This window comes from Melanerpes formicivorus, unplaced genomic scaffold (assembly GCF_026170545.1).
Source record: "Melanerpes formicivorus ecotype bairdi unplaced genomic scaffold, bMelFor1.0.p_v2 SCAF_16, whole genome shotgun sequence".
In the NCBI taxonomy this organism is placed as follows: Eukaryota; Metazoa; Chordata; class Aves; order Piciformes; family Picidae; genus Melanerpes; species Melanerpes formicivorus.
The window spans coordinates 10,802,734-10,816,233 of record NW_027142368.1 but is presented as its reverse complement, the minus strand read 5'-3'; the positions used below and the strand labels follow the sequence as shown (position 1 = coordinate 10,816,233).

Here is a 13,500-nt window from a genome sequence, read left to right as displayed (position 1 = left end):
GCAGGTTGTCCAATGACAACATGAATTATTCTTGCAACTTTTACATTGATTGTTAATGTGATGTAAACGTGATGAATGGTTGGTTCACACATTTAAGGTTCATCTGCCTGGGCATTGAAATTACACTAGAAGCAATCTATAAACTTGCCTGGCTTCAAACAAAAGGTCATCAACATCAGTCATGTCCAAAAGTTAACTATTAAAACTTGCCTTTCACTCAGATACAAAATGAACAGAAAAGGGGGGGAAAAAAAGATTAAATCATGTTAATGGTGAGTTCTGCAAAAAGATTCACGCAGGCAAAAGCACCTACGTGTGTCAATTATAGTGTGGGGGGGAGACTGGATGGTAATCATGTGGTTTTCTTGTGCTTAAATCAATTTGATTTCTGCCGATAAATGATAGGCAACGTTCAGTTTGCAGAGTTGCTTAATCAATATATGAGAAATGTTCTAGATCACTTCTAGATTGCGAGCAGTAAGGTGTCTGCATTCCCAGCCACCCTGTAGGATCACAAACAACTGGTTTGTAAGGTTACCTGTTTCTGTCTCCCCACCCCAACCCAGGGCCAACTTGAAAGTCACATCAGGTGCTCTTGAAGCACGCTTCCACGTGTGGCTAATGTTAGCCAGATGTGTTAATGCTGTTTAGATCTTGAAGGTCTTGGGGTTTTCTCAGCTGCTCTAGTTCATGGGTGTTAAGGTACTTTAGACCAAAAATGCCATTATTTATCACACAGGAAATTTGTAATGCTATGACAAAAGTTAGCTTGGCCTTTCAAAAGTGTAAGTGCTGTACTGCTGCAAGTTCCACAGCATTCAGAATCCACATGGTTGGACATTGTAAACCTTTCCCAGTTTTGATGGGGGTTTGAAGCATTTCTCTATTGAAAAAAGAGTAAAAGGGGCATGAAGAATGGAGCAGCACATCGAGTCCTTTCAGTAAGGCTCTGTCATTGCACCAGTTAGGCATGGCAGATACCTGGACAATAGAAACACAGTGAGCAGTTGCTATTTGGAGGATATAAGGTGATTCACAACAGGGAGGCTTGGTTACCTGGTGTGTCTGAAGAGCAACTGTCTGTCCTTAGTGAGTGCATGGAAAGGAAGAACTTCCATTGCAACAAGTTTTCTAGATCCATCTCAGTGCAGATGTTACTGTTACTGTTGAGTAAACAGACAGTACTGGTGAGGAAATGTTTAAATTGTAATCTCAATCTACAACCCCCCTAATGTTACCATTTCTCATGCTGTGATCAAAACAAGGAACAGCTAATATTCCCTGAATACATTATTTCAATAGTGGGAAAGCTTCAAAGGTATTGTAAGAATTAAATTATATTTGCAGGGAAAGATGGAGGGACCAGGAGAGAATGACAACACAGAATAATTAGGTTGAAAAGGACCCCTGGATCCCATCAGATCCAGCCCCTCCTGTTCAGAGCCAGGGCAGCTTCAAAATTGGAATCAACTTTAAAAGTTCAGTTCTGTTGCTCAGGGCTCTTTTTGGTTGTTTCCAAGGATGGAGATTCCACAGCCTTGCTAGGCAACCTCTTCCAATGTTTGACTGCTCTCATTATGGGCAAAAATCTCCCTGCTATCTAATTCCTTGTTGCAAGGCATTAGCCATCTGTTGTATAGGTTGTTTTGAATAGTATTGCTTATTCTTAATGAGTCCTGTGAGGCAAAACACTTAAACTCTCACTTTTCAAATTCAAATAAACCACTGTGTTCTGCAGTACTAATTGTTAGTGGCAGTAGTTTCATTTCTCTCTTCTCAGTCTAGTCCCAACTGTTGATGCTGCAGAATTGCAGAGTTTGGGGCTTGCTTTGCCTTCTCCTTGTCTGTGAAACTGCCATCTGCATTTTGTGGAGTGGCAGAACTATCCTTCTGTTTTACTGCTCTTAATGTTTGAAGTGCAAAACTTGTCCCAAAATACAATCGCTCGCGTATTTAAGAAGTCTTTCTTTTCCAGCTGAAACTTCTATTACTAGCAAGTAATATTTAGTCTATTAGTAATGAACTTGTTCTTTAATTACAGCAGGAGGGCTAATTAATTTTCTGAAGGCCTGGTGAATTTATTTATTTCATGGGAAATAATAGAACAAACATTTGTAGAAGTGCTAGTATGGTATAATGGATAGTTTCATTTCCTAAATAACCCTAGAGCACTTACGGCACATAGTCCTTTTTCTTAGTCTTAATTGTAGAGTCAGTTATTAATGACTAAAAGCCTACAGATGAGAACTTGTTGACAGTTCAGCTGCCCCTGGAGAGCAAAGCTGACAAGGTATTTTTATATTTTTTTTTTTTAAACTAACTATGTATCTACATTTTTGTTAGTAGTCCCAGTCTAAGCATCAAAGGTTGAAAAGACTGCTGCAGTCCTGATTTGAAAGGTCTTAGCTTAAAACTGCAGTGTGTGACAAACATGGAGTTTCATTGTTACTGTTATAATTTATCTATTATTTCCTTGAAAACATCTTCAAGTTCCCAGTCCTTCATTTGGATATATATCCAAAATTAGAATATAAACTCAAGTAAAAGTGCTCCGTTAGAACAATACTCTGCAGCCCTTCCATGAGAAAAAGGTCATGGCTGCTTTGCACATGTTAGCACTGTTGTAGACAGGCAGATGTTGGTCTCTTCTGCCAGGCAGCCAGTACCAGAACAAGAGGACACAGTCTCAGGCTGCACCAAGGGAGGTTTAGGTTGGATGTTAGGAAGAAGTTCTATACAGAGAGAGTGATTGCCCATTGGAATGGGCTGCCCAGGGAGGTGGTGGAGTCACCATCATTGGAGGTGTTCAGGAGGAGACTTGATGGGGTGCTTGGTGCCATGGGTTAGTTGTTTAGGTGGGTTGGATTGGTTGATGGGTTGGACACGATGATCTTGACAGTCTCTTCCAACCTGGTTTATTATTCTATTATTATTCACTGCGGGCTTACTGGAAATTCTTTCTCCTGATCTCTAATTTCATGGCAAAACTGAACAGGTACTTCATTAACTCACCTCTGCAACAGAGGTCAGTTCCCACCAGTCTGGGAATGAATGCTGTCACTGGTTCCTTGAATTAGTTGATGGCTGAAGCTGAGTTCACGGCTTTTAGTGGCCGTGGGGCTAGAATTTGTGGGATAGGGGAGGCTGGCAAAAGTCCTCTTGGTGTAATAGAATCTGTGACAGCGGTCAGCTTCTCACTGAAAATGTTCATTCTGTTGGACCCGTATATAAGACTTGTTGTGGCTGAGGATATTGGAGAAGGGGTGAAAAGTTACTAACATAGAACACATCCTCTGCTGTTCATGGTCCAAGTGGCACATAGTGTGAGCAGGTCATGGGTTTGGTTGTAGGTGGCATTTGTTGTTGTTGTTGTTGGAAATTTTGGGAGTTATATTTTCATTTGTGCTATTTTTATTGTGTGTTTAGCTCTTTTCAAGTTGAGACACATGTCCGATAAATGCATTTGAATGTCATGAGTGCACTGGGTCATTTGATTTTTGGCTGTCCTTTACAGAAAGGCTTTTAGCTTGCTGTAGAATTTCATTGCTTTGAAACTCAAAAATATTTCTTTATTCTGTTTCTTGGTGGGGACATCCTGCTATGCTAGACAATTGGGTCAAATCTGCATGACCTGAAATTGCTGGGTGTTACAGGAAGGGAAAAAAAAAGGATGACGTGTTAGGTTTTGGCTTTTTGATGTAGAATTCATTTCATGGCTGCTTGTTTTTTTTTTTAATCACTTTTTAAATTGTGCTGAATATACTCTCAGTATGTTAGCATTTTGATGCATTTGATAGGAATTCTAGTTTGGGATCTTACTTACCTTAATGCTATTAACTAAAGCCGTGAAAATACAGGACCTTAAATAAGTGAGCTCTCCCTTTAATTCTGAGGCTACCTAACAGCATCTCAGCCAAAACCTTTGTAATTCTGAACTGAGACACTTAATTTCTTTCTGCTTTATGACTGGTGATTTTTATAGCTTCTTTTTTGGACAGGGCTGCACAATAAGTGGCTTAGTAAGTAGGAGACTCCCTAGAAATGGTCCTGTTCTCCATACAATTAATTTTAATTATCTGTTTTTGGGAAGGAGGAACCAATTGCCAAGTTATCTTGAAATAGGCTTTCTTCACTCCAGAGTTTATATACCATAGAAATATGGTTACACAGATTAAATAATTGTCTTTAATTGATAGCAATATTTCACAGAGGGTAGCAAAATGTCTAAATAGTACTCTGAGGGGGTAGTTCATAGAAAATCCCAAGTTTGATTCTACTCAGATGGAATACTAAATTATGTTGTTTTACATAGGCCATGCAACAGGAAAAAGAACCATGGCTATATATGATCTTCCACATGGAGGTGAAAAGAAAAATCATTGAGGGGAATGCTGTACTAGAGGGGAAAAAAAAAACCCCAAACATTCAACAAATGCCTGTCACAATCTCTCCCTGTATTCTCATTAAATATTGCAAATTGTGTAAAATATTGTATAGCATTTTACTTGTTCAGATCTATGACATTGACAGAAATACAAAGGAGCAAGTTACTGTGGGAAATTTCTGTTTTGTTTAAATAATCTGCTAAGTCAGGTGTAAATAATCCTAAATTCAAGTGTCAACCTAACTAAGAATTGGACCTAGTTTACTTTTAAAACATTAGCCTGTTTAATAATTACCTGGTACAGTGTGCCAATCAATAAGAAAATAGGAAGGAGCTGAAAACATTTCTGGTTCAAAAGTACCTAGGAAGTATGTTTCATTTCTGGGGTAGCCACAGCCAAAAGATCAGAAGAAACAGTTCTGCATTTTAGAGATCATAAACCCATTTTCCTGAGTTCAGCAGTATTTATTTATTTATTTGTTTGTTTATTTATTTATATTTTTTTCCCTTTCAGCCATAATCAGCAGACCACGTCATTTAGACATCCTGTGACAGGACAGGTTTCTCCAGAAAATATTGAATTTATTTTGCAAGAAGAGTAAGTAATTTTATATCCCTATCAAGAGCTCTAACCCAGTAACCCCTTTTAATTGCAGTAGTTTAGTAGTTTAACAATTCTTTATTTTTTTTTCTTCTGGTATTCTAACAAAAATGTCAGAGATGCTTAAAAATTGACTTCTCATTGTGATTGTATGTTTTCGATTCTAGCACTGTCCCATTGTGGCGCTTGAGGGAGAATCTTTGCCAGATCTTTAAAAGCCAGCCGACCAGCTCTCCTGAAAAAGAAACAAAAAAGGCAATATAAATAGGATAATTAATAATTCTTTAGCCTTATGTAAATATCAAATATACAGAACATAAATATGACATGCTTTTAGAGTAAACTGGAAAGTTTTCACTGAAATTGAAATACACAAAATAGCCTTCATCTCTATGGTAATTATTTGGTTTTTTTTAATGGTTTAGCTTTTCTGCATTCCTTGTTTTGGGATTGATATTTATTAAAATTGTTTTAATTAGGTTGCAATTTATTCTAGAGAAATAGAATTATTTATATTGGTTTCCAGCATATTTTATCTTGATTGTCTGGTTCAAAAAAAACCCCAAAAGGCATGTGTTCAAACTGGTGTATCTGGGCATGCCTTTGGTGTTGGTTTGGATCACCCTGTTTGACCTTAAGGTTTAACTACTCCTGTTGTCCTTGCTGCATGGTAGACTGCTCCTGGAATCCCTTCTGTAATGGGTTGACTGGATAGCTCCCCTAGACAGTGTCTAGGAGAAAGTTCTACATCACTTCTAGAAGCACTCCAAAGGCAACCAGACTGGGACAACACCAGAGAGCTATTTCCTTTTCCAGCCTAGTCTTCCAACACTGTTTAAGCAGCCTCTAGCTCTTTGTGGATCACAGGGCTGCACATCATGCTGTGGTGGCCTGCATTTGGTGGTTTATATAGCTGCCTGCACAACTGTGAGCAATTTGTTCTGAATTATGTGACATTTGAATTAAATCTAAAGCAAATTAAAACAGCATAGCATTAAGAAAAATGAGATGAATGTGAGGCTTCCAGGAGGTTGAGGCCGTCCTGGCAATGTCTCTTCTATTGTTAACTTGGAGAGGGAAGGAGAAGTAGGGCATGACTGTACAGCCCTCTTCCCAGAGCTTCTGGTACAGCCTTGAGGAGTGCTTCTCACAGGGTTTAAAAAAAACAACCAACTAACCTCAACTAACAATAGCAACAAAACCCCAACATAAACCAAACATAAACCTTCTCCAGGCTCAAACCAAATCCAAGCGCCAATCCTGTGTTAAGGTCCCTGATGAGACCAGCGTGAAATAGAATGTTGGAACATATTTTGTAGTGTGTGGGAAAGGCCTATGATGAATACAAAGAGCGTGGCATAGCTACTGAGCTAGAGGTCACCCCAGGTGCTGTGTGGAGTGTGAGTGGCTTGCAGCTCATTAGGGTTTTGGCTTGGGACAGATATGCAAATGTTGCAGCAAGTCATGTAGTGAGGAGAACAGGTGTTTCACAATGGAACTGATCTCAAGGGCAGTATGGACAACAGCCACTGTGTCTCTGTCTTCCAACTCCATCTATTAACTGATTCTTATTTAATCTGTTGTGAAGGTTTGATCAAACTTTAGTAATACTAAAGGAAAATTTGTATGTGTGTGAGGGAAAATTGGTATTTGGGTAGAACTCCTTGGAGTGCTTCCTGAGATTAGGTGCACTTCTGTGGGTTGTTTCAGGTTTTGTAGTCACAATGGCAGATAAAATATTAAAAGCAGAATTGAAAAAACAACTTGCTGGTGGCACATGGTTTTAGTCATCTTCAGTGTGTTACAAATGTTTTTTGGAAGAGAAACAAAGGTGATTTTTTTTTGAAGGGCAATCTGAAGAACGGGCATAACTTCTCATCTCTAGACTTCAGTTATGCTGAGGTGGTATCAAAAGAAGAAAATAGATCTTACAATGTAGTAGAATTAATTGAGACAGATGTTTTTTATTCTGAAAGAAGAGGAAAATGGCTGGAGGGGTATAGAGGAGAATCTGTTTGTTGTGCCTACTTAGGAAACAAACCATGCAAGAACATTTTTCTAAGCTTTACTGTTGGCATGAAGTACATACAGAGTGATTTAAAAATTAGATGTTGTTAATATATCATGCTTTTAAAATGTAATTTTTCAAGTGTGTGGGATGCTCAGGTTCCTGTAGTTTGCTACCTGCCGTGCTACTTGTACATAGTTCCTTCTGTGCAATACTGGATTTTACACAGGTACTGTTCGCCATCACATCTGAGCTGTCAAATGACGCTGCTGACGTGTGGATGTCTCTGCTGAAATCAAAGGAGCCATTAGTACCTCCCTGCCTTTAGGCCTAGGACTTGTAATGGGGCCATGGTGGGTTTTCAGTTCTTTTCCCCCAGGCAGCAAGGATCTGTATGGAATCAGTGTTGTAGATCCTGTCTTGTGATGCAATGACATCCACAAACAGGCCACAGTTGGAAAGATTCTCTGGATTTGCATGGTCTGTGGAAACTTTCCATCATAGGATCCTTTTAACCAAGTGTACTTTTTTCCTAGAGGGGAAGAATCCTGTCTGAAGTAGTAGCACTCTTAAGGATTTCATAAAAGGCAGTTCGTTTTTCATTGCTGTTGTGACATGATTTATTGCTTAGGGGTTGATTTTAATTTAAGATTAGGGCCAAAGCCAGGAGTTGTCACCAGATGTTGACTGGGAGCTAGTGGGGAGACGTAAGCACAAGCTTGTTCAGGCTGCAACAAACGTACCTATTAAATGGACACATTTAACATTAGAGAAGTCATTTACAGCACTCTGGGAATGATGAATGTACAGACTGCTCTGGCCATTTCTCATCCAAGAAGCAATGTTCTGGCAAGAAGATTTAAGAAGTTTTGGAAAATGATGTCAACAAATGATGTAATCCTAGCTTGATTATGTGTCAGGTATGAGCCAGGTGCCCTTGCCTCACCCGGTCAGCTGGATACTTTCAGTAGAAGCCTGAGACTGTATTTCACTATTTTTTTCCCAAAGCATTTCCTTTTTAAGCAATTTTACTTTTTAAGCCAAAACCTGATTTCCTCAACTCCATTGTAACTGGAGGATAAAAACAAAGGATGTTGCTGGAGTGGGTCCAGAGGAGGGCCATGAAGATGATCAGGGGGCTGGAACACCTCTGCTACGAGGACAGCTGAGGGAACTGGGGTTGTTCAGCCTGGAGAAGAGACTTCAGGGACACCTGATAGTGACCTTCCAGTACCTGAAGGGGGCCCACAAGAAGGCTGCAGAAGGACTTTTTACAAAGGTCTGTTTTTAAAGGATGAAGGGCAGTAGCTTTAATTAGAGAAGAGTAGATTTAGATTAGATACTAGGAACAAGTTTTTTACTGTGAGAGTGGTGGAGCACTTGAACAGTTTGTCCAGGGAGGTAATTGAGGCCCCATCCCTGGAGATAATCATGGGCAGGCTCCACAAAGCTCTGAGCAATCTGATCTAATGGAGGATGTCCCTGCTTACTGCAGAGAGTTTGGACTAGGTGTCCTTTGGAGGTCTCTTCCAACCCAACCCATTCTATGATTATAGGAGCATTTCTCTGCAAAATGTGTAACAGAACTTCTTAGGATAGATGTACATAGTGCTTAATTTTTGCTCTCTCTTTTTTTTAAATAAGTCTTTTAAATAATTGTATACAGAAAGGAAGAAGCAGGCTCTTTCAGCCATGTGTATCTCTTGCCAAACGCTAGTAGCTGTGTATTGGGAGCTTTGCAGTGTGCTTCTGACAGTAGTGTGTTTGCAAGTGGGAAGACAGCCATTAAAAGTTGAAAAAGAAAAGACTTGAACATATTAAAAAAAAAAATACTTGACCATAAATGTGGAAACATAGAGTAAACTGAAAGATTAATGTCCTTAATCCCAGAACTGTTATCCTCTTGCCCTCCCTCCCCCCTTTTTTTATTTTGGTGTGTACAACTGATAAAGCCTGTGCACCACCCCTGGGGAGAGAGCCATCTTATTTTGTCTATTGCTTTTGGTTACTATAGCAGCAAAACTCTCAGGTGGAGGCAACGGAGAAAACCCAAAGAACCCTAAAAGAAATATCTACATTTACTTGTAAAGAAATATCTCTCTGCACAGGAGATTTAGTAGTATTAACAATAGATTGACATGATGTTACTGGGTCATGTTTGTTTCCAATAAAATAAGCGTTTTAAGTTGCTGGTGTGAGTGTGGATCTTCTAAGTCACGTAGTCTTTATGATTCTGTAGGAAAAAAGAAAGGTGTGAGCATTACTCATGTGAGTATTGCTTTTTCAGGGTGGGCTACCAGTGTCATCATTTTTTGTTTTTCTTATTGTTGTTCAGTGGGGTTTTAATTCACGAAATATTGGCCATGTAATTCTTTTAGCTCATAAATTTGATTTCTGTAGACATGCTGGGACTGTTTAAGTAGAGCAGGGAGTTGCTCGACAGAAGGTACTATATAGAGTGTTATTTTCAAGTATTAAAAAATGTCTAGAAGGAGCTGGAGCCCTGAATGTCCACACTGCAATTCTGCACACACCTGGGGGGAGGTAGCAGGAGAACTGTCCTGAAGATGGACAGAAAAGGTCAATATGAAAACAGAACGAGGTACCTCGGATGATAGGTATTATCAAACATCTTTGGGAAGAGAGGCTTTGAAATTATGTTTCCAAATGCACGGAGTTAATGCTATACTCCTTTTGAAAGATGAATCTGTAAATGCCATTAGGACAGCATTAATTCTGTTAACATGCTGGGGATGTTTCAGGTCATTCTGCATATTTTTCCTTGCTTTTAAAAACAGATTGAGAACATTAATTAGCTACTAAGAAGCCTGAATACTTGAGTATCACTATGTTGTGATTTCATGCAACAAATCTGTTTTCTTCTTGAAATACTTTATGCAAATTCTTCCATTTTCAATATTTTTGGTGTTTTCTGTTAGATCTCAGGTACAGGAAGTTTGGATTGGATTAGCAGTGTTCACTGCTAATGTTTTGGGGTTTGATTGGGGCTTTTTTTGACAATAATAATGTATTTTCTGTGTTGATGGACTGACTGTTTCATGTGCTGGCTATTTTGAGCTTTTCTACATGGCAGTGATCTCACATTTTTAGAAAATTTCTCCTTGTGAATTTGAAGTTCATCTTTAATCTTGGTATTTCCAGAAAAGGAAAATTTGATTGCCAACTTTCAGTGGCAAATGGAGGAGAAATTACTAAATGGCCGCATTATAAATGCTTACAGAAGTAGGAGAAATTACTAAATGGCCACATTATAAATGCGTACAAAAGTTTCTAGAGTGAGAAGAGAAGTAGTGAGAACAGAGTCAAAAACAGATAATAAAGCTGGTTGATCTACAGCAATAGCTTAGTTAGGTAGTGTTATGCATGAGAATTGTCTTCATTTGCTCTTTGGTGAAACTGGATATTCTTCAAGCTGATTAAAGGTTACCTGGTCTGTAAGAAGTAAGGCAAATAGACTAAACTGATGTGATTAATCTCTCATGCATTCAAGGCTGGCCAGGGATTTTAGGATCTTGCTGTAGTTTGTTCTCATGTGCTGGACCTGAATTTAAATATAACAGCTAGAAAGAATGGATTTGTGCCAGATGAGCAAGAAGTCCTAAAGAAAAGGAGATCAAAGTTGTGTTGCTTCCTTGCAAGCTTAATTGAAACTCTGTGGTCACAAGTGGAAACGTGCTTTGCCTGACCCCAAATGAACTATAAAGGATTTTGGACATGTAGTTGCTCAGGTGGTACCTGAGGAAGAGCAATGATGCCAAACACTTTGTCCACAGTTAAACCCTGAGCTGAGCTGAGCTACTGCAATCACAACCTCTTCTCCTCTCTTCTTAGGAGTGATAATTACTCAGAATTAGTTTTCTGTTGCTTCCAGAATTGGATTAAATTTCAGTGACATCGACAATTTAATTTTGTTTGTTTGTTTCTTTTTAAATAAACTGGTGACTTACTGAGATGGGTAAAGGAATATCAGAGGTGGTTGTTTTGTGTTTTTCTGATATGAATATATTGCTAATTGTTGCTAAAATACAATGTTGTTGAAGATTTTTCACAATGCCACCTATGGCTTTAATTTACAAGTTGGTGTTGAGCTTGGCTGCTGAGGCTTCTCTTCATGACCTGCTTATGGGATCCCACAAGATTTTGCACTTTTATTTATCCTCTTATTTATCCATCTGGCCATCTTTACTGAATTCTTACTTGTTCAACAGGTTTTTATAGTAGGATTGATCTTAACTGTGTTTTAAGTGTATATCTGCACCTGAGCTAGTTATCAGGGTTTTTTGAGTCTTTAGGTGACTCAGAAGTTATTTACGTCTAACTGTATCTGCCTTTGCACCATTTAATTTAAAAGGTATTTTAATAATTCATTTCATAGTATGAATCATAGTTTGGGCACATTCAAAGATCTAACATTAAGTTAGTGAAAGATCTAACAGTAGGCTTTAAAAAATGAAACCCATTACTGCAAAGTGCTGACTCCTACCCTTCCCTCCCCAGTACTGGCTCTTCCACATGTTTGCAGCCAAGCCTCTAAATTAGGCACAGTTTATTTTGTCTGCATTAGCCTTAACTTCTCTGAGTGCTCTTTGTTATATCTTGATTCTCTCTGGATTTGCAGACAATTTGGCAAGTTTCTTCCTTCTGATACATAGACAAATGCCAATCATCAGATGTCACTGTCATCTGCTTGAGAAATGCCTGAAGTGAAAATAACAGAGGTGGTGCAAAGGAAGTTGCAGATACATGGGAAATGTTTCACTAGCCTGTCATTTGTTTGCTCACAGTGAATCTTAAATACAAAAAGGCAAAGCTCCCTGTTTGAAACAGTGTGCTTTAGATTATCTGTTTTTGTTTGTTTTCTAGACAGAATTCATCTATGTCCAAGCAACAAATAAACCAAAGACCTTCAAGCATGGTCAGTGAAACATCCACTGCAGTCACTACATCTGCTGTTGATACAAAACCTGGCTCTAAGGTAAAGGAAAAAGGCTGTTGTTTGACCTTGATGATTAGAATATCATTCACTTTATGTTCAATACTCTTTTAATAGACTATATGTTTAGCCTAGAGTCTTAATACCTCAAAAACCCAAAAACTAATACCTTCTACCCAAGCAAAAAGCTTTTTACAGCATAGAAGCATCATATACCCATGTGAGAATGTTCTAAGATAACTCAATGAACAGTGAGCTATGGAAGGTCTCAGAGGCTTCTTTCTTCAGAATAGAAGTGAGTCTGTGTAACTCCACTATTCCAGGAAGTCTTTTTATAGTCCACTATATATAGTAGAAAGTGCTGCAGAGTACCAGGAATTGTAATTTGCAGTTCCTGTTTTTCCATGAAACCTTGATGCTGTTCCTCCTCCTAATAGCAACTTAGATCCTTTTCTGCCATCACTGTAGTGCACAAACAGTGCAGACACGCAGTTCACCCACAGCATGTTTAGCAGTAGAAAAATCCATTATTTTTCATTGACAAAGGCTCTGTGTTTGTTATTGCACAAAAATATAATAAAGCACTGTACTTGACATGTCACCAAGTATTCTAATGCTCCTTGGACCTTACAGGAAGCTACAGTACAGTGAGCATGGGAGGGGGTTGGAGAAAATATAGCAAAAATACAGTGAATGAATTAGCAAAGACCTATTTCTTAGCTTTGCCTGCAGTTTTTAAACTTTGCAATTTGCTTGGATTCTGGTTGTTATGTTTAATATAAATATGCAAGTGTGAAGCCTGTTATGTAATTGAGTTGAAGAAAGGACTTTGCCAAATAGGTTGCAAAGATACTATTGTTCCGTTGGGTTCACTTAAAATTAGACATATGGGAATAAAAAGCAAAAGGAGATTACAGTAGTTCCCTGTCCCAAAAATCTACTTGTTCATAGCCAATTCAGTTACATTATTAACCTTATTAAAAGCCATTTATATTGATTACAGTTGAAGGATATGGAAGAATAAAGATCTCTTTCAGTTTGAGAGTAAGGTACATTTGGAACTAAGTCTGTTAAAGCATCTGATGATGTGGATAGAAGCTTGTAAATGTTCCTGTGCTACACAGTGCTTTGGCCAAGTCAAAAGCATAAAGGACAGCAGTGTAATGCATTCATTACAGTCTCTGTGTTGAGAGTGTTTGGGATGGTTTCTGTACAGGGAAAGTAGTTGAATTGTTGCAGATACTCATAGTTGCTGGTATTTTTCCAAGACAAACTGGTGAGTAAATAAAGAACAGGTCTAGCAATTGAGAGAAACAGGCGATGGTGACAGATATGTGGTGGTGCCAGCTCTGTGGGACTGGAATTGGGTTGTAGAGTCCAGGATTTAGTTCAGGGCCATTGCAGATGAATGCACAAGACTAAGAGCAGGAATTCCTGAGTGTTTCAGTTTTTTCTGTCTGAAGAAAAAATGATTTTAACTCAGTTTCTTAGAGATACTGAAAAGATTCATACATCCTTTTATTAGTGAAACACTGTGACTTTTTTAATGGAAG

General features: G+C 38.6%; 1 protein-coding gene across 12 annotated transcripts in view; it reads left to right on the top strand.

Moving 5' to 3' along the window:
- The window catches only part of PLEKHA7 (pleckstrin homology domain containing A7), a 136,679-nt gene that overhangs the window by 71,527 nt on the left and 51,652 nt on the right, over positions 1-13,500 (top strand). For all 12 annotated transcript variants that reach the window (XM_068148085.1, XM_068148086.1, XM_068148084.1 and 9 more), the window contains 2 exons: positions 4,899-4,982; positions 11,878-11,989. In XM_068148085.1, the coding sequence (XP_068004186.1) occupies positions 4,899-4,982; positions 11,878-11,989 (196 nt within the window). The remainder of the gene's footprint in view (positions 1-4,898; positions 4,983-11,877; positions 11,990-13,500) is intronic.